Source organism: Aythya marila (assembly GCF_965140915.1).
Source record: "Aythya marila genome assembly, chromosome: 8".
In the NCBI taxonomy this organism is placed as follows: Eukaryota; Metazoa; Chordata; class Aves; order Anseriformes; family Anatidae; genus Aythya; species Aythya marila.
In genome coordinates this window covers 31430586-31456326 of record NC_139049.1, presented here as the reverse complement: position 1 = coordinate 31456326, position 25741 = coordinate 31430586, and the positions used below count along the sequence as shown (strand labels likewise).

Genomic DNA, 25741 nt, shown 5'->3' with positions numbered 1-25741 from the left:
AAGGCAATTAATAATACAATGGAGTTCCCCATGCCCTGAAAATTTGCCAAAAATAACAATTCAGTTTAATCTGTAGCCACTGTGCATTGTCTTTGTCACCTGATCTCCAAAATCGGCAGATTTGATGAGAGTGCAGAAAAGAGAAAAAGAAATGAATGAATGCATAGGAAAATTTGTGAAGAAAAGCGTGGACTTACATGGCTTACAAATGACAAAGCAGAAATGACAGAAGTGGGGTACACAGACGACACGGTGGAGAACTCAGATCTCCCCTGCATGTCTCACAACACACGAAAAAGGCTTTAGTTCAATTTGGTGGTTTGAAAATGCAATTTGTTTCCATACAACATAGTTCAACTGTGTAATTTCTTGCTTTAGGAAGAAAGAGCGTTAACACTGCTGCAAAAGGACTGGATGATGATATATGAGGAGAAGCTGAGACAAGTGAGTTTGTTCGGGCTTAAGAGAGGATGGCTGGAGGACATCTCGCTGCTGCCTGCAGCTGCCTCTCAGAGGGCATAGAGGTGGAGCCAGCTCTTCTCGGAGGCACACGATGGAAGGACAAGCAGCTGTAGGGACAACTTGGGACCTGGGAAGGTCTGGCTGTGAAAGACCAACACCAGAGGGTGGTCAAATGGGAACAGGAGCCCAGAGTGTTTGTGGGATCTCCGTCCCTGGGATACTTGGCTAGTCACGGTAACCCACAAGCAACACTTTCCTCTGAAGCATCTCATTCTAAGTAACAGTTCAATATAGGCTAGATGAAATAAAGATGCAAATTAACATTTGAAATCTGATCCATTTACTGCATCAACCCCACAATCCAAGTGTATTATGCATTTGCACTCCTTAATGACAAATGCACAAAGCTTATGTTATCACTAGCAGTCTCCATGGTCTATTCCCTTATGTTTTAAATTCACCTTCTGTTTGAACTTACGGGCAGGGATGTTAATTCATCTGAAATAAACATCGGGAAATCAATATTAAGAGTTTCTAATTAGCTTTATTCCTTTATTTCAAACCAGCAAAACAAAGACCTACAGTATACAGCACAAGCTGCTTCTGTTTATTAATGCACACAGTAACGTACGAGCAGAGGGACAGCCGTGACCTTGACATTTTAACTGGACTCTGTTCATTTCTATTTATTTGTTTTATTTTCTGCTGTAATTAGCAGTAGCCACCAACATCAAACAATTATAAGGGGGAGCAGGGAGGGAATAATGCTCTAGTTTTCCCATTCCTTTCCCTTGTGTGTTTTGCAAAACTTCACGTGGAAAGTTGCACTGATGCCTTCCTTCAGCTCAACTGGGACGGTATTTGTATGCACCTCTAAGGGACAGGAAAATATCTGAAAGATAAGAAAATCTCATTGTAAAGCCATAAATCTGGCTTTAAGAATCATTTCAGTGACCCAAAAGTGCTCTTCTATGCTTTTAAAAGACTGCTTGTATTTCCAGTCTCTTGCATCAATGTGACTGTTTAGTGATAAAAGTACAAAATTCCTGCCTCTGTGTGGTAATTTTGCTCTAAGCAGGGAAACCTACAGGCAACAGTACACTTGGAATTGAGATAGAAAAGAAGAACGAACTCTAGTTTTCATCTCCTAGGAGATTAATTAAAACACTCCAGCAGTATAACACTGCTTACACTGGCACGAAGAAGATGGACTGTAGCGTTTCAGACTGCTCCAATTATCATTGTTACTGCAGTTTCCAGAGATGCCTCTAAAAACCTCTTTACTTGTTCTAAGATGTGAAGTTTCATAAAATGTATTAGATCATCTACAGCAATAGGTTGAATGCAAATATATCAAACTTTATATGTTTTAAAATTACCTGAGAAAGGGAGTACGGGAAGCAATCAATACCAGAACAGCTGTAGTCAGCACTTTCTGCAGGTTTTACTCATGGAGATTTCCCTAAGATAATCAGTAAATTGATTTATACTCTTGAACAGGTTTAGAGCCTGGGTCATTGGAAAAATCAATACCACTTCCTATCTTGGCAGCCACTCATCAGGCAATTTTGTTAGAAAGAAAAACAGGAGGCCAGTTGTTGAAATATGCAAGTGATGAAGAGCATCTCCAAAGTTTATTAATCTAGTCAGAGAATCCACATTTCTTCTGCTAATCAGATAGAAAAAGTAAGTGAAATAACTTCCCTGAATGTTACGTTGTTTATTACACTGAATCCTAAGCCAGCCACTGCTAACCAACCAGCAGGTGCCACAGTGCACAGATCTGATAAATGCCATGAGGAGGATGCTTTGGTTGGCTCCTCCAACTCATTTCTTACACACATAAAAGCAGAAAAAAGCCATCTGCCCCTTCAGCAGGACTGTCACCTCGGCTGTGCTTACGGGGGCATTTTGGTGCTTTAGCCTCCTGGTTTCCTCCCTGAGCTACAGCTTTAGGTCTTTGCTGAAATCCCCTTGTTATGCTGCTATGCTTTCTCTTAGCAGTAGCGGCTTTATCTTTCTTATAAGGATGCCTGAGGTATTCAGCTGCCTTTATTTGACTATACAAGAAGCTTAGGTGATGAGCCCTAAACGTCTGAGCAACGGATGGCAGCGTTGAGATAAGAGGCTCACGGGGTACTGATAGCTCCAGCTTAACAAGCAAGTCTATGTGCTCTACAGGCCCAGAGAGAGGAAAAACACTTAAAAACTGCGATAAGTGTGTTAAAAACTGTGAAAGTGTGTTAAAAACTGTGAAACGTGTTAGCCGATTTGGGGGGTTTATTATTTTCTTCTGGCGGTGTGTGTGGCAGGGCTGCTGTGGGAACTACACGGGGATGTGCCGTGCCGCACCCGCACCTGGAGCAGTGTCTGTGAAACCGCTCTGAAAACCAAGTGACGCAATCTAAGCTCTTTTTTTTGCCTTTTATTAACAAAAACGCAATCCCTGAGAGGCTGCAGGGCTCCGACTTCCACCTCGGCGCCCCCTGAGGCGGCGCGGCCCCGCCCCGTGTGACGTGCGGCCCAATGGGGAGCCGCGCGGCGCGTTCGAACGGCGCGGCCGTTGGGGGCTCGGCTCGGCCCGGCCGGGGATGGAGGGCGAGGCCCGCCCCGGCCCCTACCGCGCCACCAGGCTGGTGAGGACCGGGGGGGTGTGTCGCGATAGCCGCCTATGTCGCGATAGCTGCCTGTGTCGCGACAGCCGCCGGCTCCCGGGGCCGCCCTGTCAGCGCGTACGCGGGCATGAGGCAAAACCCTGCATAAAACGCTCACGGAGTTTAGTTTAAATTTGGGGTTAAGGCGTGCTGCGTGCATAGCGACACTAATAATGATTTATTGTAGGTATTGATATTCGTCAATGTAGCTCTGACTTTATTTATATGGCTATTACTAACCATTACTAACTACTATGTATACGGTTATTGCCAACTATTGCTTCTATTTACACGGTTATTGCTAACTCTTACTGTTTTTATTGATTTTTATTATTAACACTTTGTCCCTAATCCTCTTTTCCTCGCTCTTCCCGTCAGTGGAATGAGATCACCAGGTATTTCCGAGCGGGCATGCCCCTGCGGAAGCACAGGCAGCGGTTCAAAAAGCACGGGAGCTGCTTCACTGCCTCGGAAGCCGTGGACTGGCTTCACGAGGTCCTGAGGAGTAACAGCAACTTCGGGCCCGAGGTGAGCAGGCAGCAGACTGTCCAGCTGCTGAGGAAGTTTCTCAAGAATCACGTAATTGAGGACATAAAAGGAAGATGGGGATCCGAAGACTTAGAAGACAACGGTGTGCTATACAGGTACTGAAATGAAGAGCAGCTAACAGAGGTCTTCTGCTTGAGAATTTGATTTAATGCTAAAACTCTCAAAAAATCTCACTTTGGTTTAACTGCTTGAGCCAAAAGGAGTTATTAGTACCATTTTACTCATCGGTCTGGCAGTATAGACCATAAATCCTGCATGCTGAGGGCTGCTCTCACACTGATGTCTGTCCAAATTTTTCACTTGGCATGTGTGCTGCATTCAAGTGCTTGGGGGGGCAGGCAAAGAGAACTTACTGTAGTGGCTCTGTGCTGTGCTACCAGTCCTGTGTTTACTTCTCTTGTACGTTTTACAGGAAGCCAAAGTGGGAAACAAAGCCTAGCCTAAATCCTTAATTTAAAGGTATTAATGGCCCTTGCTTCTCAAAGTCTGATCTCAGTGCTGTATAAATATCTCAGCATCTTCAACTTGACTTTGGAATCAAGAGTAGCCCAAAGCTAACTTATGACTATGTTTAACAAAGGAAAAAAATAGTCATTTTTCTTGAATTCTCTTCGGGATATTATGGAATCTGTAAGTCACAGTTTGGGGTAAATGGCTTCTTATATATTTACTGCATTTTATTCTAAATGCATTTGCTGTCTCTCCTATTAATTACAGATTTCCTTCAACCTCTCCAGTTAAACCTCTACCAAGCTCTCGTCGAGAAAAAGAGAACTTGGAAACGTTCTCTAGAGACAAAGAAAGACTTTTTAAACTGCCACATCTATCCAGGAGAACTGTTAAAAAACATGAATTACTGGACTCTCTGGTAGTAACTTATGTTTCTTACATAGTTGCCATGCATTTGCCTTATCCTTTAAAAACAAAACAAAAAACTAGAAGCAATCATCTTTTAGTTGCACTGCATGTCATCGTCCTTTCTAGCTGAAGAAATAAATTGTTAATTTCTTCTAGAAAGTGAAATAGAACATTTATGTAGCTTTGATAACAAGACGCAGCTATATTTTATAGTGAAGTGCTTTGGTTATGTGTTCTGTTTCTTTTGTATGTACAGAAAGATTTAATTAACCAATACATAAATGTTTAAGCAAAACTCATAAGTAAAACAGCTGGAAATGTAACATGGCATTCTTGAAATGTGGTCAGTAAGTAAAAGGGACTGGGTATTTGACACAAGATAATATTTAAACTCCTATATGAAGCTATTTTTCAACTTACTGACAATAGGTCTGTTGGAAGGAAAATACAGGGAGAGAATGTTAATAGTGCTGCCACATTTTCGAACTAGAAAGAAAGAAAGGTCACTTGACCTCCCCCCATCACAGTATACAGTCAGTTTTGCATCTGAATGATCTGGGCTTACATAGCTTTAATTGTACATATGTGTAAGCAATTCAGCATCTCATTCCATCAGTATTGGAGGGGTTTTTGTTTTCTTACAGAGTTGTGGTTTTGTCTCCTTCAGTTCAGAATTATCCCTAATACAATGTTTTAAAGTATTGGGAGGACTGGAAGGTGGAGTTCTTGAATTGACCAGCACAATATTGAAACTTAACTTTTTTTTTTTTTCCATTTAGGACAAAAATCTAGTTGTTCTGTTTCTTTTCTTTTTTTTTTTTTTTCTTTCCAAAAAGATTGAATGCAACTGTTTAGCGAGTTGTTCTCTTCAGACTTGTGTGTATGCATACTTTGTGAATTTAGATTATGATCCTACAGAAGAATCCTTTGCTTATTAACACATTTGGATTTGATCTGTTTCTATTCTTTAAATTGCTGACTTCTGAAAGTCTTGATTAGGTCATTTTCTGTAGTGTATTTTTTAACCTTTTAATTGCGCATGCTTACATCCAGTGCTGAGACTGTTAAGGTTACTTCCTAGATCATGCTTTGGAATTTAATGTTCTCAAGAAAGATGTGTGTTTCTTTATCTTAAATGGCTTCTTCCAGTATAACATTCATAAACCACTAATTTTCAGGAGAACTTAGAAAAAACAGAACCAGATATAACAAAGGAGAACAAAGAAGATGAACTGCATAGGAAGGAAATAAGCCAGGAATATGTGCAAGAAATTTGGAGAAATATCATTCTAATACAGTAAGTAAGAAAGTGCAAAAGGTGCTTTCTTGTGCGTATGCTTTCTGTTTATAGTGGCCCAATGAAGCTTTTCACTTGCAAACTATGTGAGCTTTTTAAAATCATGCTTAAAGGTGAATATTTTTATTAACTACTACCTACATATGCTTTCTAATGTATTTTCTAATATTGGATTGTTGTACTTAAGAAATGTACTGCTGTTGGTGTTAAATTATATTTTAACACCACAGCTGCTCTTTCTTCTCCCTGTTCCTACTGGTTTTTGGTGTTTGTCCCAGGAACAACTGTGTCCACAAACTTTTCTTCTGGAAGTGAAATTTTATGAAACTGCAATCCATTTACCAAGCTACTGTTGTTTGAATAAATGCGAAGAATCTGTTTTGGTTTGTTATTAACAAAATAAAAGTTTTAGACAATGTCTCTTTTCTTCCTCCCTGCAGTTTGCAAACCATTTTAGGCCTCCCATCTTTGGAGGAAGTTTTGCAGCCAACACAGATAGTTCCTGAGTATGTCATATACAACATGACTAACACAAGCAAACATGGGGTTGTTATTTTACAGAACAAATCAGGTAAGATTTTTTTTCTAGTTTTGCTTAAAGTTTTTGGATGGTGCAATTACAACGACATAGTACTTGACTAAGGTAATATGTTTCATAGCCTGTCTCATACACTTGCTTTTCCAAACTAGAGTCCAGTTCAGTGTGCTTGTCTAAAGGGTTTTGTAGGTATATTACACTAATCTGTAAGTACACGTTAAATACATGTGCATAGTAATATTTAAAATTAGTTTTATATTTGAGCTTTTATTTGACGCATTTAATACATGATTGTGATTACTTGTATTCATTATTAAGTCTTTGGGGTTATGTATAAATAACATATGTATGTTCTTCATTTTTAGAAGATCTCCCTCACTGGGTGTTGTCGGCTATGAAATGCCTTGCATACTGTAAGTAATAGCTTTTAAGTTCCAGAAACCTATTTTGAAAGTTGAAAGTGAAATATACATGCATATTAAGGCCAATCGTGAATTTCATTTTCAAAATTCAAATAATTGGAAGTGCCTTGATATATTGAGAAGCAATGAAAGCAATTCATATCAAATTACTGCGCAGAAATGTAACATAGAAGAGCAAATACTTTAGAGATGTTATGCTTAAGGCAATCAAGATATCAGTCCTCTAGCAAAAAACAGTGAATTGAATGAAGTCGAGTTTCTAATGGCTGTCTGTTGTGAATTGTCTTGCTAAAAAAGGAGTGTTTTTTTCTTTAGCTTGTACTGTAGTAGACCTGAGTGGTACCACTAGTCTCTCTCCTTCATTTGTGTGATAAAAATCAACATACTCAGTCGATTTTTATGAAACTTCAATGTCTAGCTGCCTTTGAAGCTTCCTTTGTCAGATGTTTCAGAAATAGCATTACAAATACATGCAGATCACGATTATGTAAGCTTTGCATCTTTATGAAGCAGATTTTGGAAAGATTTTGAAGAAATGGAATAATTATACTGACCTTTTATTTGTTTTTGTTGTTTTTTTTTTGTTTTTTTTAACTCTCTTTAAATGGCTAACAGGGCATGCAAGTGTTAGATGAGTGCCTCTCCAATGAAATGCGATATGATGAGCTCCTTGTATGCGTGTCCTTGCCCCTGTCCCTGGCAATTGCCTTCATTAGCTCCTCTGAAAGCTGTACTGGCGATGGCATAGTGGGATGGTGTGGGTTTATACATCTATGTGTATATCCAGCTGTTCAGTGGGGCTGTGGTAGGTGTCCATTCAATGTTAGAGTGGCTACAGAAGTCCAGTTTGCAAGGTACACTCTTGTGAATATTACATTTATTTTTTTCTTCAGCTGCATTCTCAAAAGCATAGAGCCTCTTTCATGAAGATCACTATTTGGAAAAGCAGGACAGGGAAGAGCTTGGTGAATGGACTTAAATCAAAGTTGAAAACAGAGCTGTGTACTAATCTTTGAGCATTTGATTTCCTTAACCCCCACAACAGTCCTGTATTTAGATCTAATTGATCTTTGTGTGAAATGAAGGCAAATGCAAGAAGGTTTGTGACTATTTTGAGGGATATATAAAGAGCATAACTGAGTTATATTACTGGTGTGGAATACCCTCTTAAAAATGAGCAGAACTCAGTGGATTCATAGAATATTTTACACTATTTCTGCTTACAAATGCTATAGTGCTGAACTATGATTGTACGTGTATTGCTGACATGATTGTTCTCTTGTGAAACAGTCATTCCTACAGGAATAAACATACTGTTATTTCAGTAGAATTGTGAGAATAAAAACTTTGTGAATTTTCTTTCTTTGCTTCTATTTAGGGCCTAGAAATAATGACATGAACCAACCAACTTACAGTGGGTTTGAACGGGACGTGTTCAGAACAGTTGCTGATTATTTTCTCAATCTCCCTGAACCATTACTTACTTTTGAATACTATGAACTTTTTGTTAATATTTTAGGTATGTATGAACTTAGAAATAAGCTAAGTGTAAGCTATAAGTTTATATCAACTAGGAGGAAAAAAAAAATCTGTATCTCAAAGTGGACCTTGACCCCTTAGTCTGTATGGCAACTGGAATCTGAGGAATATCATCAGTGCTGTCGTTCTGTATTACAATATTAATTGAAATGCAATTGTATCTCATTCTATGCAAATTACTGTCTGAACTAACTTTCTAAATATTCGGTAACCATAACTTGGAAATATGTGCTCATCCTTGTCCCTCACTATTGCAGTCTGTTAACTTGCTTTATCCTTGCATGTTGGTTGCAATTATTGTGCTAGATTGCTTTTGGGCTGAGCTAAATTTTTCTTACATTTTACTAACTGAGTCAATTAGTGTCTTATATTTGTTGTCTTCTCTGTTCAGTTAGCAACTTTAATTTCTTTCTGGACTTGTTTTTATTCACATCACTTGCATCTTAATATATATATTTCATTTTCTGATAGTTATGTGTGGCTACATCAAAATACCAGATCTATCCAGCAGAAAACATTCTGTCCAAGATGAGACATGTGACCCACAACCTTCAAAAATTCTTCACTTGAACTCTTTCAAGTCAACTGAATGTCTTCTTCTAAGCCTACTTCGCAAAGAGCCTGAGAAAAAGAAGAAAGAATATGAAGTTTCCAGGAAGTGGTCTGCAGAAGAGTCGGCTGTTCAAAAACAACGTGCAAAGAAATTGCAACAATATAAACTGAGAAGTGAACAAGGCAGTGCTGATAATCTAATAGGAGGAAGTTGTCAAAATCTTTCAGGTTTCAGGAATGAACAAGATCCAGCTCTCAGGTTCAGGACAAGATGTTACTCTTTGGAAAGAATTGGAGGTACTGCCTCAAGTGTACGTAATAAAGGAGAATCAGTTGTCCTCAGGCAAACTGATGTGAACACAGTCTTGGGCATAAGAAGTAAAAACCAATCACTACCATGTGAGCATAAAGCCAACTCTGCGTTGGCGTTTGGTTTTGATAACACATACCAAAACCAAACTTATGGTGTGAAGACAGCGTCTGCCTCAACTCTTCAGGATAAAGAGCTACTCGATGAAAATCATAGATCAAAGGAAATATGCAGGTCTCAGAGTTTACTTGGCAGCAGGAACTCCAAAAGTTGTACTAGCATCAATATACCAGTTGCCGAAATCACAGTAAAGCCAACGTCTCAACTTTGTGGGCAAAGAAAACCAAATGCTTCAGTGGACATCGGGACTGAGGTTTCTGATATCACCGTCAGCAAGAGGCTCTGCAAAAGTACCATAGAGCTCTCAGAATACTCTTTCACTCACTCTTGTATGTTGACTGGCACGCAAAGTAAGACGGCTTTCCAAAGCATGTTGTATTGGCTTATTGTGTTGACTAACTAATCTCTGCTTCCTTACTTTCTTTGACACCGTTACTGTTTTTTTGGTTTTTTTTGATGTCTATTTGATGTAACTTGTGGGTTTAAAAAACAAGTCCTGGTTGCTAAGTTGTACTGCCTAAATGTAGCCTTTCATACCTCCGCTAACAAATAGTAGCGTGTAGTGTCTTTGCATTCTCAAGTGTGATTTATCAGAGCCTTCCCGTTCAGGTAAGTGATGGAACTTCTGACCTAGGCACTGTCTCGTAGTAAGGAAAGGAATTTGTACAGACCTGCCTATTGACGATGTCTTTTTACAACCTTTGGAATGTATTTTCTGAAAATACTTTAAGAAATAACATTAGGGTCATTTCTTCATCGCGTTATGGCCTTGATTGTACAAGCAGTTTATCATGATGAAGTGAGTTGGGGATGCACAGACAAAAAAAGGACATGTAATGTTGATCTACAACATTATGGTTGATTGCTATGAACCATGATTGTCTGCATTGGGAGGGGAGGGAGTTATTTTGCTGAATAAAAAATAATCCCGAAAGTTGATTCAAATCTTAACGATAGCTGTATTCACAATTAACTTGTAGATCTCCTTCAGCCTCACTTAGAAAGAATTGCTGTTGAAGCACTACAGATCTGTTGTTTGTTGCTTCCACCACCAAACCGTAGAAAGATGCAGCTCCTGATGCGTATGATCTCTCGAATCAGTGAAAACGTTGATATGCCACGACTGCACGATGCGATGGGCACACGCTCTTTGGTAGGAGAATCATAATTGCAGTTTATCTCTTGTTTTAAAAATATTGCTGAAGTAATGCTGAGAATACTAGCAGTGATTAGGATTTAAGGTTCTTGGCTTGCTGTAATTAAACACAATTAAATTGTGATTAATGGGCAGATTTTTCATTTCCCCGACACTTACAAAAAATCTGGCTTGTAGCAGGCACTTTGTCTCCATCCTAATACATTTGAAATATTGATGTTGCTTATGTTTATTTTGTCAGGAGGAGGGAAATAATTCTTTAAAAGAATGTAAATGATTGTTCAGTCTGATTTATCACTCAGCTGCCGTTTAAGCTTAAAAGGTGGCAAAGTGTGTGTGGACAACCTTTCTTGGGATATTTTTGTGTTTGAAGTCAAAACCGTGGAATGGTTTGGCTTGGAAGGGACCTTTAAAGATCATCCAGTTCCAAACCCCTGCCATGGGCAAGGATGCCACCCACTAGATCAGGGTGCCCAGGGCCTTGTCCAGCCTGGCCTTGAACAGCTCCAGGGCAGGGGACATGACAACACCTCCTGTGATTAGGACTTAAACCATTCCAGAAGGAGGAAGCCTAGTGAGTTTAAAGATTAGCTTCTGGGTCTGAATTTAAGCTTTTATTGGAACGACTACTGGAAGACAGCTGTAGTATTTGTGCCAAATAAGATTAAACAACAATGTTACCTGCACAAATTATTTTAAAATAGCCTGATAAAAGCTGGAAATAGGTAAACTCTAAAAATGTTTATTTAAAAAAAAAAAAAAACTTGAAACTGGTTGTTGTTGTACATTAGATCTTGGGCAGGCTGACTGTGCAGGTGTGTTTTCTGTCTTCTCGCCTAGTTCAAGATAGCTACTTGAATATGCACATTTTTCTGTGGGGGAAGATATTACATTTTTTTAGTTTATTTCTTAAGTAAATCTTAAAAGAAATTACTTTAAGATTACTTTAAGAAAGTTGGTATTGGAGAACTTGTTGTGCCACTGTATAGAGTAGAAGGAAGACAGATCCCTGACTGCACATACTAACGATCTGCTAAACACTTCTAGATGATACAGACCTTTTCTCGATGTGTGTTATGCTGTGCAGAAGAAGTTGATCTTGATGAGCTACTTTCTACACGATTAGTTTCATTTCTAATGGACCACCAACAAGAAATATTTAAAGTGCCAACTTACCTGCAGGTTGCAGTGCAAGATCACATAGAATACGTGAGGATGGCTCAGGTTGGTGGCATGCCAGAAGTTCAAGTATCTTTGCTAGCTGCAGAGTATTTGCTTATGTGGGTGGGATGGGAGAATTGCAAATAAACCCAAAGTATTTTAAATGCAAACTTTTATTTAAGGTATTGGTGCAATCATAATCATCAGCTACTTTATAATGCCTTGCAACTTGTGATGCCACTAAGTTGATTTGCTTGGATGTTAAGTAAGGTAGCTTCTTACCAAGGTAGTGTATAGTCATTTGACCGTGTAGACCTTTCTTTGATTTTTATCTTTATTTCAGGGCAAATATCCAAGGGAAGAAATTTGTGCCATATTGCCAACATACTCGTACTGCAAACAAATAACTCCTCAGGAGTTTGAAGAACAAAAGGTTTCTACGTCTCAAGCTGCAGTGGCAGAGCTGTTAGAGAACATTATCAAAGATAAGAACTTGTCTGTAAAAGACAAAAAGAAGAAGTTAAAGCAGGTAAGAAAGGTGGATATTTACTTCTGAGAACATTCCTGTGAGGGAAGGGGCTCAGCTATGACAGGCGGAACAGAACGTGAGCAGACTATAAAGAGGAATGCTTGTTTTTCCTGTGGAATTAGCTTTGTTTTGTAACATGCATGTTGTTCAAGATTATCTGTCACTTCTATAGCCTGCTAATGTGTTGCCTAATAGTAAAGCTAAAGCACAGCAACTCTGGCAGGATTTCCTACAGGAGGTTTTTTCTTTTTAAGAAAACCTTTGGCAAGTGTCTCTGACCAATTGAATAGTATTGTACTTGTCCTAGAATTTCCTAAGCAAGTCTTGTGACTCAAATTTGAAAAAGCAGCTTTTCAAAGCAAGTGCATTTGTTCTGATGCCCCTTCCCCCTGCTTCTGCAACACTGACTTTCACGTGTTGTGAAAGCTTCAGTGTAATAGCTTCAATTTCAAGCCTCAGAAGACAGGCCTTTTGTTCAAGTTCATTGAAACGTCCTGCATGTAAAAAAGAATAGTTAATTACAGTTACTGAAACCTAAATTTCTGAGTAAGCAAGCAGTAAGAAGTGATGCACAGCAGCACTTCAAGCAGGCAAAGCAGGGAGGAAGGAAATAAACTAATATACTCTAATAATAAAGCTTGAAGCATGTATTTAAATGTTTGGTGAGTTCCCACTGACAACCACAAGCAGTTTATACTGTAAAGACCACATATTAGCAAAGTTATTTTTAAAATTCATGGAGTTCTGTTATTGTCTTATCATTTGTGCAGGGATAACTAGTGGCATGATAAATCACAGCTTTTTGGAGTGGTTATATAGTTTTGATAATTTGATTAGGTGAAAGTCAATGCCACAAACATGCCACTTCCTAGGGGGGTTAGATCCAACTTGCATCAGCACCAAATGTTACAAATGGTGGAATCTTCAGTAGATTGAGTCCTGCTTGAGATTCCAACTTGACCTTACATAAGAAACAGGCAATACGACCAAAACATCTCCAAAGCCAGATATTTCTGTTTGTTGCGCATCTGCAGGAACTGAAAAATAGCTCCCCTAGTTTAAGTAGTTATTCTCTCTTCCCTGAGGGAATGCCTTCAAAAATCTGAACCTGAACTTCCAGTTATTTGAAACATTTATCATTGTGTTTTTTGAAAGACAGCTTTCCAGGCATAAACAGAACGTATACCAATGCTGACAGCATCTTCAAATGGGTGACTGTCTTGCCTTGCTTGGAGAGTAAAAGCTGGTCATAACTTTCAGAATCACAAAGATGGTGACAAAAGCAATAAGCTGTGCTAACTAATATTCATGATCGTGAGCAGCTTCAGACCATCATTTCTAGTGGAGATGCCAGCAGGTAGTTGCTGGTTGGAGGTAGAACAGTACAGTGTCTGCTGGCACTATTCCAGTCAACAGGTAAACATCCTTGGGGTTAAAATGAGATTGGAAAGCTTGGAAGCTTTTCTCATTTCAACAGAAGATGAAGTGCCTGACAAAACTACTTCCACCTGATTCATTGTTTATCACTTGTGAACTTATAAGCACAAAGGGCTGCAGCTTTAGTCAAGTGTCACAGCAGAAATACTTTACATACTGATAGTCTTGCTGCTGATACATGTACGTGGTGATTCATGCTCAAGTCCAAAACAGTTGGGTTTTATTTTTTTAGTGGAGTGCCTTTTAATAATTCTCTTTTGCCTGTTTTCTAGTTTCAGAAGGAATATCCTCTGATCTACCAGAACAGATTTCCAACTACAGAAAATGAAGCAATATTGTTTGAGAACAAACCTACCATCAAACAACCGATGCTTAGCCTAAGAAAACCAAAATTTCGTAGCCTGAGATATTAAATTTAACCATACATCAGCTGCATGTTTACTTAATGAATGGATGAATGACTTACCAAGGGGTGCTTTCTATGCAAATTTGGTAGTGGTTGCTTATGTAGAAGGAAGAAATGTTTACATGAACACTATGCTGAAAAGTGCCAAAATAACTTTTTTTCTGGAGGTTACTTTTAAATGACTTCTAAGAGAAATATTTATCTGTTTACAAATTAATCAATGTATTGTGCTCAGTAGAATAAATGTGAAAATAAGCATGAAGCTATTGGTAACCAAAAAATGTATACAGGGTTTTCATACAGGAAACTAATGATATGCATATTGCAACTTTTTTTTAATTTCTGTTCAGGAATTTGTGCCATTAATTATAGTTTGTGTGGAGTTTTAATTGTTTGTTTGGTGTGGATAAGTGCCTTCCTTGTTTTCACAAAATACTTGTCTATAAGCAAAATAATGTTTTTGAAGTTCAGGACTAATTTAAAAGTTGCTTTTGTTGTTTTCAGGGGAGCCAGAAATTCACCATAAATAAATTATCTGCCTCCTTAAAATACTTATTTTCTTCTCATCTGTAAAATCTGCTTTTTTCATATATATTTATTTATATTAAAAGTGCTAGGTATGTTTGATATTTTCCTGGAATACTTATTTTGGATGTACTGATACCATCTGTAACTTGTCGTTTTGTTTGAGAAGTATGTGAGATGTGACTAAGAATAGAATCGTAATACACGACATTTCCCTGTGTTGTTTCTGGCATTAATCTGGAATTCAGGGTTAATTCTGATGGGACCAAGACCACCCCCACAACGTGTATCTGCATTGATATTTCTGTGAGAACAACTTGGGATCTTCTTTATGAAACACTGACTTTATGGGGGGACAACTTAAAAAGCCGTAAATGGTGAATGCTGTTGGTGTTCAATAGTGGGTTTGGAGAGAACTGGATGCTTCTTCTCTCCCATATTGGTATCCAAATGGATAAATCCTGAAATCCTTTTGTCTATATCCCCAAGGAGACTCTGAGAGCATGTGGGTACAACCAGGGCAATTAAAGCAATTTTACGATTTAATGAAAAAATCCCTTTTCTCTTAACAGGAAAAAAAAATATAAAAAATAATGTAATATATATATAAATGGACCTTTTAAGGTTCCAGTGAAACATTGTTTATGTAAAAGTGTTGTTATTTTGGAAAGCTGTGATTAGGAAGAACCGTCGGCTGCCATAACAAGTGTGAGCTGCGCAGTGGGACCCATGGATATCACTGCTGGCAGTCAAAGCATCACCATTATGTGCTGGAGCAGTTCCAAGTTCTGTGTCTTGTAAGGCTTTTGTAGAATTTGTGCTGCAAGTAGGAGCATTAATGGACCTGCCACTCAGTCTGAACCATAGCTGAGAGGACAAGGTGAAGGTAATAACGGGGCTTAAAAGCAGTGTTGGTAATGCTGTAGCCGCATCTGTGGATGGTTAGACAGGGGAGAGGTGAGAAGTAATGCACTTGAACTCTCAGTGTTAGGTAGTGTAGCTGAATGTTCCCAGGGGGAGTGAAGCCAACACATAAAATAATTTCTGTAGATTCTCATTAATATCCAGTGTTTTCTTTCCATGTTCCAATGCTGTGCCAGACCTTCCTTACTAGTCAGGAACAACGTAAACCTGTAAGTGTTGGTGCTGGGTTTTCAGTCAGGCATGTATATATATGCAATTCAGGGTCTTCAATGTTAAGTCTGTGCATGTTGCTGTGCTGAAAATTTGTGAGAGTTGTCTGATCACTTAGTTTTCAGGCCCCAAGTCCATGCTGTGTCCTGCCCCAAGCATAACTGAGGCTTGTTGTTCGGGTGGACGTGGTGCTGCATAGTACTGCTTTCTTCCACTGCCGCCTTCAGCTGAAGGCTTCCTTAACCTCATACCACAATCACTCATGTGCCATACCCTGAAACCACCCTGCATTTTACAAGGAATGTGTCTGTTTTACACATTGCATTAGTGCTTCTAGCTATAAAACTATTTGCTTATTCTGGCTGTATTTGCAGGAAAATGAAAGGGATGCTCTGCAATGTTGGAATGTATAAGATGAAAGATTTGTGAAGCCACCTTTATTTTCACTTTTTGTGTGTGTGTTTTTGTTTGTTTGTTTTATTAAGCAATTGTGTGCTTTATGGAATCAGATACTTTAGTCACAAGCGCTTTTCCTTTGTGCAAGTTTCTTGGTGGTTATCTTGTTTGGTTATCTCAGAGCTGTGAGCTGTGCAGTGTAGACGTGTCCAGTGTGCTTTTTTGTCTCTCCATTCCAAAGACGAACTGAATTTCTATTGTATTTGCACATGCTGGTTCTTACAGGAATTGTCATAAAACCGATCATAAAAATTAAAATGAAAGCAAATCTCAACTACTTGTTTCTACCTGGATTTTTTTTTTATTTTTGCATTTCTTGGTATTAGTCATTTTAAGTGACTTCTATATATTGGTCCCTTTAATATATTGGGACAACCCATACCACAATTGTGCTAATCTAATATTATCCACATAGTGCTGGGCCTCTCCAAGAAGCTGGGTTGTTGGTTTTTGCTTTGCTTTTTAAGATGGGGAGAAAAGTTTTTACTTTAGAAGTTGGAATAAATCATTTAGAATAAAGGGCTTCATTATCATTGTCTTTTTTTAATTTTACTACCTGAAACTTGTCCTACAATAATTAAGGTTATAATTTTGCATCCCATTTTGTTCCTGTGCACTTGAATCTAAAAAGGTTTTAGCCTAAAGAAGTATTTGTAACACTTTTCTCCCACAACCTTTGTTTTGTGGATGTTTAGCCTTGTTCCTATGTGAAGAAATTGATGTGAAATACCAAATCAGGCCCATGTTAGCCTACAGAGGTGTGGGAGTTACTTGCTGGTAGCTGCAGCACACCTGGCACGATGCCCCTTTTGCATTGTGTTGTTCTTTATGCAGAAGGCTTTGTAAGTGGCAAACCAAGGTAAGCCCAGTCTCAGCTGATGTTAGTAAATGCTTTGATGCCCTGTAGATCTTTATGCTTTACGTAGCAGGTGATGGATGTTTGTTGTTTGTAGTGCCTATAGATAGCTTCTAAACATTCAGTACCTGCCTAAACTTCTACTTACTTTCAGCCTAAGTGTTGCATAAATGCTTTAGTTTGTGTGTATCTGTGTTCCAGTTAAGCTAATCAGGCCAGAAGCTCACATTTCTTAGGATTTAGCTTTCAGCTGGCTGCCCTCATTATTCAGAGTGCTTGATCCGTATTACTTAACGCTCCTTTCTGAGGTTTTGACAGAAATATAACAAAACCTTGAATAAATAGACAAATTGACCTGCAATGGGGCTTTCCAAATGAATAACAGGTACAAATTTAATCTCAACCTTTCTTAGCTATCACTTCCTCAAGTGAGAGACTTTACTGCAAGCTTTTAGTATTTATTTTTTTTTAAGTATTGTGCTGCAAACGCTACACTTCTAGGTGGGGAGCAGCTCATCAGATGTGAATTCACGATTGCCTGTAAGCTCTCAGCTGTGTTCAGTGGGGAGCAGCAGGATTATCCCCCGGTTGTAGTTCTGTTCTGAAAACTGACACTAGGAAGGATTTGTGGTTGACTTTCAGTGACTTGAAAGAACGATTCAGGGTGGACTGCAATAGTGTACGTACTGCTAGTGAGGATTCTGCTCTGGGGATCTAAGCAAAGGCTCTACTGGAAGTTGTTCCCCTTTGCTTCAAGACAGCAGAGGGCTTAGTGGCTGCTTCTCAGACTCCAGTCTCTCACTTACAAAAGGACTGCGTGTGTTCGTGCTATGGCTTCTCAACTTCTGTCATGCAAGAATTAAGCTCATATAAATTTTTCTAGTCTTTTTTTAAAACGCTTAATTTGGTTTGAGTGTTTGGGTTCACTTGAAATGGACTGGATTTATTTGAAAAACATGTTCAGCTGGAATGTAACTTCCAACACTGGGGAGCTCTTGCAAATACGGTCTTCATGTGAGCAAATAAACTGTTGGCTCAGCACGTGGCTGATGTGGGTGCCGTCACGGTAGGCTATTGTGGTTTGCAAAATGCACTCACCGTTTTGCATAAACAGATCCCAAACTCTCTTCTTTCTTGCTTGAGCATTTAGGAGCTGTTTGTGCTTGCCATCTGTAATACCACCTGGCCTACTGCCTGTCACAGGTAACAAACTTGTCTTTTCCACATGGAAGGCAGGAAGATGTGCTGTTACTGGTACTTGGCATCACCTTTTTTTGCTAATTAGTGTTGATGACAGCACCCTTATAGTTGTGTTACTTAAAATGACTAACAAATCTATAACGTGTTGCTGGCTGGTGCTGGTTGTGGTGTCAGTGCCACATCAGAGAAGCGTCTGGGTCCAGCACTGGCTGGTGCCACAGCTGGTGTTGTGGCACAGGAACACCAGGTACGGATGCTTGGGCTCATCTTTCCAGGCAGGAGGATGGAGGAGAGCTATGGGCACTGCTGGTGGCGGCCGTCCTGCTCCCAGCTGGTGCCCCCGAACAGCTCTGGCAGCACGGGGCTGGGAGGTTTTTGTGCTGCCTGGTGGATGCTGTCACCATGGAAACGGTGGATTTTCGTGACATCGAGGATGAGGACACTGTTAGGCATCCTTCTGGGGTTAATTAAAAATCTGTGTTATTTCCACTGTGTAAGAGGCCTCAAACCAGCACGCAAGTTCGTGTTGAAAGTACTTACTCCTAGGATGCCTCCCCAGACAAATTCCCACGTCATTTAAGGTTGCTCAATACGAGGGGCGAGTGAGAGGCCTCAGCCAAAGACCTCACAAAGACAACTCGGTAGCTGCTTGGTCAGCAACGCTCTGCCTTGGTCCCTCCACAGGAGCTGTGCCGAGGTTGCTGCCGTGTGATTTGTGTGAGTAGCATGGCAGTACCGCAGGCTGCCTTGGGTTATTGGTATGCCCGTGTTCAAATCTTCACAAGCAAAGCATTTTTGGGGAGAAATCTTGAATTATCAGTAGTCTTCTGACGTGCTTGATTTATCTGTAACTGTAACATTATAACCAGCAACCTTCAATTTGGGCGTGGGGACCTAACTTGGTTCCAAAGTTTATTTCAGAACAGGAGAACCACAGCCTCTCGGTGAAAAATGTTTGTGGTTTTTTAAATTCTAGAAAAAATAAAAATAAAAAATTGACTGCTCCCTGTAAAGTTTTAGTCTGGGGGAGAGAGCAATTTGTAGTGGAAAAAAAAAAGAAATCTCCATCCTTCCAAAGGAGTGTGCTGCAGCTGGAGGCTGGGCAAAGCACCGAGCTGTGCTGCGGGATGGGGACAGTGGCATGGGATGGGGACAGCATCATGGGATGGGGATGGTGGTATGGGATGGGGACAGCATCACGGGATGGAGCGGCTGCAGCCGGGACATGGGTGCTGTTGGGCTCCTGTGGTGGAGAGTTGAGGCTGCAGCCAGTGCATCTCCGCTCTTCTGCTGTTTGTTTCCTTCTAATCGCTTCTGCCTGGGGAGAATTTAGGTCTCTGAGAAACATTTAAAGCCTCTTTTTGTGTGAAGGGCAAGACAAAACCTCGCCAAGCACCGGGAGGATTTGGGTGGTGAAAGCCCCTTCTGTTCGCAGCGGGGAGCTCATTGGCTGCGGGTGGGCCCTGGGGCTTCCTCCAGCGGGACTTACCGCTCGCATAAATCCTAGCACGCTGCCCCGGCCTCACCCTGGGCTTCATCAGCCTCAAATCCTTCACCGGGGAGAGAATGTACAGCCAGTGAGTATCCCTGCAGTGCTCTCTGTGGGAGTGGGTGCATGGTCACACTTGTGAGCAGTATTGCAGCTGTGCCTGGAGGTCCCTAGGGCCACCAGCAGGTCGGGGACAGGGCTGAGGGTCTCTGTGGGACTCAAGGGTGGTTTTGGTACGTGGGTGATGGTGCTGCTACACCCCACGTGTGGGCAGCAGGAGAGGGCCCTGGCTTCCATGGGAAGGGCCACATGGCCTGTGTCTGCTCCTGCTGGGAACAAAGAAAGCTCAGCTGTGTGCTCAAATGCACTTTGCTTATAAAAGAAAAATTAAAAAATTAAAAAGCTTATCCAAGACCTGGGAGATACAAGTTGGATTTCTGACTCTGAAAAGGACCCCTGCTTTCTGGCCAATCCTGATGGAGTTATTTGCCAGCCACAGATTTGTCCACCCAAAGCCAAAAATTGCTGGCAACTGGGGGTTGCCAGAGTCACACTAACCCAGCTCTCTGGACCCTTTCAGAGTGGAGCATCCTGCGGGAGGGTACAAGAAGCTCTTTGAGACGGTGGAGGAGCTGTCCTCTCCGGTAACCGCCCATGTCACAGGTTGGTGTGCCCTCAGCCTCCTCTTGTGCCTTGTGATCCCCGTCCTGATCTCAGGAGCACCTGGGCCACCAGCTCCCCGGGTCTCAGGGGCTTCACAGGTCCTGGAGCACTGGGTTGAATGTGTAGGAGATGAAGGCTGTGGCAGGGCTGGCATGTTTGGGGTGGAGGAAGAGCAGATTGGCTGTGGGATCTGTGGTCATTTCAGTTTTGGATGTTGTCCTTTCCTCTGACTCTATAAAGGAAGAAGAAAATGGACCAAAGGACTCCTGAGCACGCATGATCTTTTCTTTAAAAAACAAAAATGTGTTTAGTAAACATAGGATAAAGATAAGGAAGATAAAATACTTTGAAGTTTGTTTTTTTCCCTCAATGCAATAAAACAGCTTTGGTCTGACCGGTGCTGGCCCCAGCACTCACGGTGCTGCGTCTCCCACAGGCAGGATCCCCACCTGGCTCAGGGGGAGCCTCCTTCGCTGCGGGCCCGGCTTGTTTGAGGTCGGGGCAGAGCCCTTCTACCACCTCTTTGACGGCCAGGCACTGCTGCACAAGTTCGACTTCAAGGAGGGGCACGTCACCTACCACCGCAGGTACGGGGATGCTGCCCGGGGGGACCCGGCCTTGGCTCGGGCTCGTGAGGTGGGGACAGGAGCTGCCGTCCCGTGAGGGCAGGCACCGCTGCTCACACTTAGCAGAAATGCTACTTTTCCCACAAGTCACTTCTTATTTTTTGTGGTGATACGGGCAGGAGGTTGCTTGACCTCCCATGCTGTGTCTGGGAGCCCAGCGAGTCTTCACGCCGAAGTGGCTGGGGGCCACTGGGCACTCGGTGAAGGCCAGCTGGGAGGAACTGGGACATGTTTCTGGCTGGCTTCAGCAGACCATGGCCTCCCTCCTGCTGTGCCAGCGGGGGAGGACGGGGGCAGCTTTGGGACCCCATGTGTGGGTTGTGGCTCGGACGGCTGCCCGAGGCTGGGCTGAGGGCCTCTGCTTCTCACAGGTCTCATGAAGCCTGATCTGAGGCTAGATCACTTGTATTTATTTTGATTATGTGGCCTGACACATTCACGTGACCATACCTGTGCTATATGGTCACCCTTACCCCCTACCCTCTCCAGGTTCGTTCGGACTGATGCTTACGTGAGAGCAATGACGGAGAAGAGGATCGTGATAACCGAATTCGGCACCTACGCCTACCCGGATCCCTGCAAGAACATTTTCTCCAGGTACCGAGGGGCCCCGAGAGGACACCACAGTCCTGTGCCATGGGGCTCCTGCCTCCAGAGCCACTGATCCAGCGCTGCCTTCCTCCGCTCAGGTTCTTTTCCTACTTCAAAGGCGTGGAGGTCACCGATAACGCCCTCGTTAACGTCTACCCCGTCGGCGAAGATTACTACGCCTGCACCGAGACCAACTTTATAACCAGAATTAACCCGGACACTTTAGAGACAATTAAGCAGGTAGGTCTTTGTGCTTGGCTTCTGTCTCGTGGGGGAGTGCAATTACAAAGGGAGCATTTGATTTGGAGGCTACGGGCTTCACATCAGCTGGAGCCGAGCTGTGGTTTGCACAGAGCTTGTGCTACGGGGCTGTTCCCAGCTCTGTGGCCAATGTCCAATGCACAGAGAAGAAGTTCTTAGAGAAGAACTTTGTGCAAGGCAAGAACGCCTTCACCTGGCAGGGCAGGTGAGTCCATCTCCTGCCCAGGGAGCCCTGACTTTCTGCATCTTGCCCTCCAGGTGGATCTCTGCAAGTACGTCTCCGTCAATGGGGCGACGGCGCATCCCCACGTTGAGAACGATGGGACGGTTTACAACATCGGCAACTGCTTTGGAAAAAACTTTTCCCTTGCCTACAACATCATACGGATCCCCCCGCTCCAGGCAGGTCGGTTAAATGCACCTGTGATTCTGCTTGCAAAAATCTTGTCCTATAAATCATTTTTTGTTCTTCAAATGAGTTTTGTCTCTTTTTTTTTTGACTTTTTTTTTTTAAGTTATCATCTTTAAAAGAATTATCTTTAATAGTTATTTATATGGCTTCTAGATCACGATCTTCCTTTGTGTTAAAGGCAGAAGCCTTGCTGGGCAAACAGTAGCCAGGCAGGCAAAGTAGGCACGGATGCCACTTCTCCCATAACTGTTGGTCTGTCCTGTTGCAGACAAGGAGGACCCAATGAACAAGGCGGAGGTGGTGGTGCAATTTCCTTGCAGCGACAGATTTAAGCCTTCCTATGTTCACAGGTAACTTGTGCCTGGCTCAGGGGTTCCTTGCTCCATGCAGCGTGTTCCCATGTTGGAGCAGCAGCTTTAGAAAATGAGCATTTGGTGGCAGTCCCCTTTGGTGCTGCTACGGGATGGTACAGGCACACTTGTGCTGCCTTGGTGGGGTTACATGCTCTAAAGAAGTGGCACACATGGTTTATCCTTGCATGTAATCAGCAACTGAAATTAGGGGAGGTACTAAAATTGGGATATTTGTATTGCTACAAGTTGAAATTCTGCTCTGCGTGCTATAGCCACGGAGCCACGTGCTCCAGGAGCCCAATGTGCTCCCCGTGTGTTTCCAAACAGCTTCGGACTGACCCCGAACTACATCGTGTTTGTTGAAACCCCGGTGAAAATCAACCTGCTCAAGTTCCTCTCCTCCTGGAGCCTGTGGGGAGCCAACTACATGGACTGCTTCGAGTCCAACGAGACCATGGGGGTAAGCGACTGGCAGGCCATGCCCGCTCACGGGCCAGGGGGTCTCCGGTGTCCATGCAAGCAAAACCAAAGTGCTGCCACCTTTCAGGTCTGGCTTCACGTGGCAGAGAAAAAAAAAGGGCGGCTCCTCAATATCAAGTACCGCACCTCAGCCTTCAACCTCTTCCATCACATCAACACCTACGAAGATAACGGATTTCTCATCGTCGATCTCTGCACCTGGAAGGGGTGAGTGGAAAGCGGCTGGGGACCGGTGCCACCATCCCAGCCCACAGGGCTGCACATCCTGCTGCTGCGTGGGCATCCCCTCCTGGCACCCAGACCGCTTCCATCGGCCACTCTGAGAATCCCTCTTAGTGATCCTTTGGCTGTACAGCGTGACAATTCCCTTGTGGTGTGGACAGCCTGTTTCAAACTCATTTTCTCAGCTCTCATTTGCCTTCATCTTTGATCTTCCTGTGACTACCAAAGGGCTGACGCTATTCTGCTGTGTTCAGCAGAATCTGATTTAGGCTTGAAGGGTATTTTTCACAGAAAGACAGATAAAAATGTGGCCCCAGGGAGGTGATCCCCAGCGTGCCGGCAGCTCTGAGCCAGGCTTGTCCTGGCCCCTGGGAGTGGGTGCTGAGACCCATCGGGTGCTGGGGGACGGGCACTCGGCTCGCCCCAGCTGAGGGGCTGGAATGGACTCGTCATCAGCTGGATTTTAGGGAAAAAAAACTGCTTTGAAACTCCTCACTTACAAATGACATCTGTTTGCTGTCTGTGCAGGTTCGAGTTCGTTTACAACTACCTCTATTTAGCCAATCTGCGGGCGAACTGGGACGAGGTGAAGAGGCAGGCGGAGAAGGCGCCACAGCCCGAAGCCCGCAGATACGTGCTGCCCCTCAACATCGACAAGGTACCTGCTCAGCTCCGCGCCTGCAGGCACCAGTGTCTGCACCACTCCTGCACTTTGTGGCCGAGTGCTCCAAGAGCTCTGCCACGTCGCATTTAATTCAAATTAAAGCTTCTAAAGGAAGGGAAAATACTCTTAAAGCATGAGTCTTTAGAGAAACTTATTTCCCAGAGCTGGAAATGTTATTCTATTCGATTTTCTGCGTGTTGCTTTTTGACTCGGAGAAATGTTTCTCCATTTCTCTTGGATATTTTTGCTTGTCCCAGGCCGACACGGGCAAGAACTTGGTCACCCTGCCCTACACCACAGCCACAGCGACCCTGCGCAGCGACGAGACCATCTGGCTGGAGCCAGAAGTTATTTTCTCAGGCCCACGCCACGGTAAGGTGAAAGCTCCGAGTCACAGCCACACAACTCAAGCACCATCAGCTGGCCGTGTCCCACTAATCCTCATGCATACGTACGTATCTTTGCAGCCTTTGAATTTCCACAGATCAATTACAAGAAATATGGTGGGAAACCCTACACATACACCTATGGGCTTGGACTGAATCACTTTGTTCCAGACAGGGTAACTATCAGCAAACGGGTGAGGCACATCTTTTTGATGAGCTGTTGGTTTAAGGACAAGAAAGGCTACTTCTGAGATGTGGTTTTAATTTTTCCACCCTTAGCTTTGTAAGCTGAATGTTAAAACAAAGGAGACCTGGGTGTGGCAGGAGCCGGATTCATACCCCTCAGAGCCCATCTTTGTTCCACACCCGGATGCCCTGGAGGAAGATGACGGTAAGAACGGATTTTGGTCTGTCAATTGCACAGCTGTTTGAAAAAGTTTGTGTCTCCTGGCCCCAGGCATGCTGTTGGCAAAACCAGCCTGCAAAGCTGTACCAGGAGCCTGCAGGAGGCAGGGGACCTGCAGACAGCTCCTGGGTGAGATGTGCCTTATTCTAACACTGTTGGCAAGTTTCTGAGAATACTGGGAAAGAAGTAGTGTAAAAAAAAAAAAAAAAAAAAAAAAAAGAGAGAGAGAGGAGAAAAGCCTCTGTGATTAGATCATCTGTTATCCTCATTTCCTAGCCTTTTTCCATCAGGAATAACAACACTTAAAGAATTCCAGATGGCCAAGCTTTGTAAAATTAAACCTGTCTTAAACCAAGCATTTTATTCTGACCCCCCCCCCCACCTCCTCCTGTAGGAGTGGGGTGAATACACGTTTCTTCATACCTCCCCAGCCCTGTACCTACTTCTCAAAGTGGGCAGCAGCACTAGGTTTGAAAGGTTATTGACTTATTCCCTGAATTCCTCAGCTCTGAGTAGGGCTGTATGAAGCTGGGAGAAGCCTTGGCCCTGCTGCCCAGTGTTTTTTCTTACCTACTAGGGGTCGTGCTGAGCATCGTGATCAGCCCTGGCACAGGGCCGAAGCCCGCCTACCTCCTGATCCTGAATGCCAAAGACATGAGCGAAGTTGCCCGGGCTGAGGTGGAGGTGAACATCCCCGTGACTTTCCACGGACTCTTCAAAAGAGCATGAAGCAGCTTGGTGCCTTAGGTTTCTTCCAGCTTTGAAAAGGTGCAGTTGCCATTTGCAAGCACACCAAAAGTGACACTGAAGGAATTTAGATCATTTCTTTGCATGGCTATTTAACTAAGACTGAGCGTTTTGGTTTTGTTGATGATTCTTCAAAATACTTATCCAGGTATTTTTCAAACGTACTTTGTGGCACAAGTTCAAAATGTACGGTACTAAGAACTATACAGGTAAAATAACGCAAGTTTTCTTTTACAAATTTTTACTTCGCCACTTCAGCAGAGGAAAAGATGCATGGAAT

General features: G+C 42.5%; 2 protein-coding genes across 2 annotated transcripts; both read left to right on the top strand.

Annotated features, from left to right (window-relative positions):
- The first annotated feature begins 3026 nt into the window (after positions 1-3026).
- DEPDC1 (DEP domain containing 1) lies at positions 3027-14757 on the top strand. The gene is made up of 11 exons (XM_082766465.1): positions 3027-3098; positions 3495-3760; positions 4383-4536; positions 5705-5820; positions 6261-6391; positions 6724-6771; positions 8159-8299; positions 10282-10454; positions 11505-11681; positions 11962-12147; positions 13857-14757. Exons 1-11 carry the CDS (start codon positions 3054-3056, stop codon positions 13995-13997), a joined length of 1578 nt encoding a protein of 525 aa, XP_082622591.1. The 5' UTR covers positions 3027-3053; the 3' UTR covers positions 13998-14757.
- Positions 14758-20237: 5480 nt separating this feature from the next.
- RPE65 (retinoid isomerohydrolase RPE65) lies at positions 20238-25443 on the top strand (the record flags this gene model as incomplete). Its single annotated transcript, XM_082765722.1, has 13 exons — positions 20238-20317; positions 20754-20900; positions 21429-21536; positions 21629-21770; positions 22050-22197; positions 22472-22553; positions 22884-23016; positions 23104-23243; positions 23787-23916; positions 24180-24294; positions 24390-24484; positions 24588-24699; positions 25292-25443. The coding sequence occupies exons 3-13, from the start codon at positions 21460-21462 to the stop codon at positions 25441-25443; spliced, it is 1326 nt and encodes a 441-aa protein (XP_082621848.1). The 5' UTR covers positions 20238-20317; positions 20754-20900; positions 21429-21459.
- Positions 25444-25741: the final 298 nt, after the last annotated feature.

Bases quoted from the DNA above. Each gene is read 5' to 3' on its own strand.
- DEPDC1 (XM_082766465.1), top strand. From the start codon at position 3,054: ATGGAGGGCGAGGCCCGCCCCGGCCCCTACCGCGCCACCAGGCTG. The intron at 5,821-6,260 runs GTAAGTAAGAAA...TCCTCCCTGCAG, and splicing joins AGAAATATCATTCTAATACA to TTTGCAAACCATTTTAGGCC. The intron at 10,455-11,504 runs GTAGGAGAATCA...AAACACTTCTAG, and splicing joins CGATGGGCACACGCTCTTTG to ATGATACAGACCTTTTCTCG.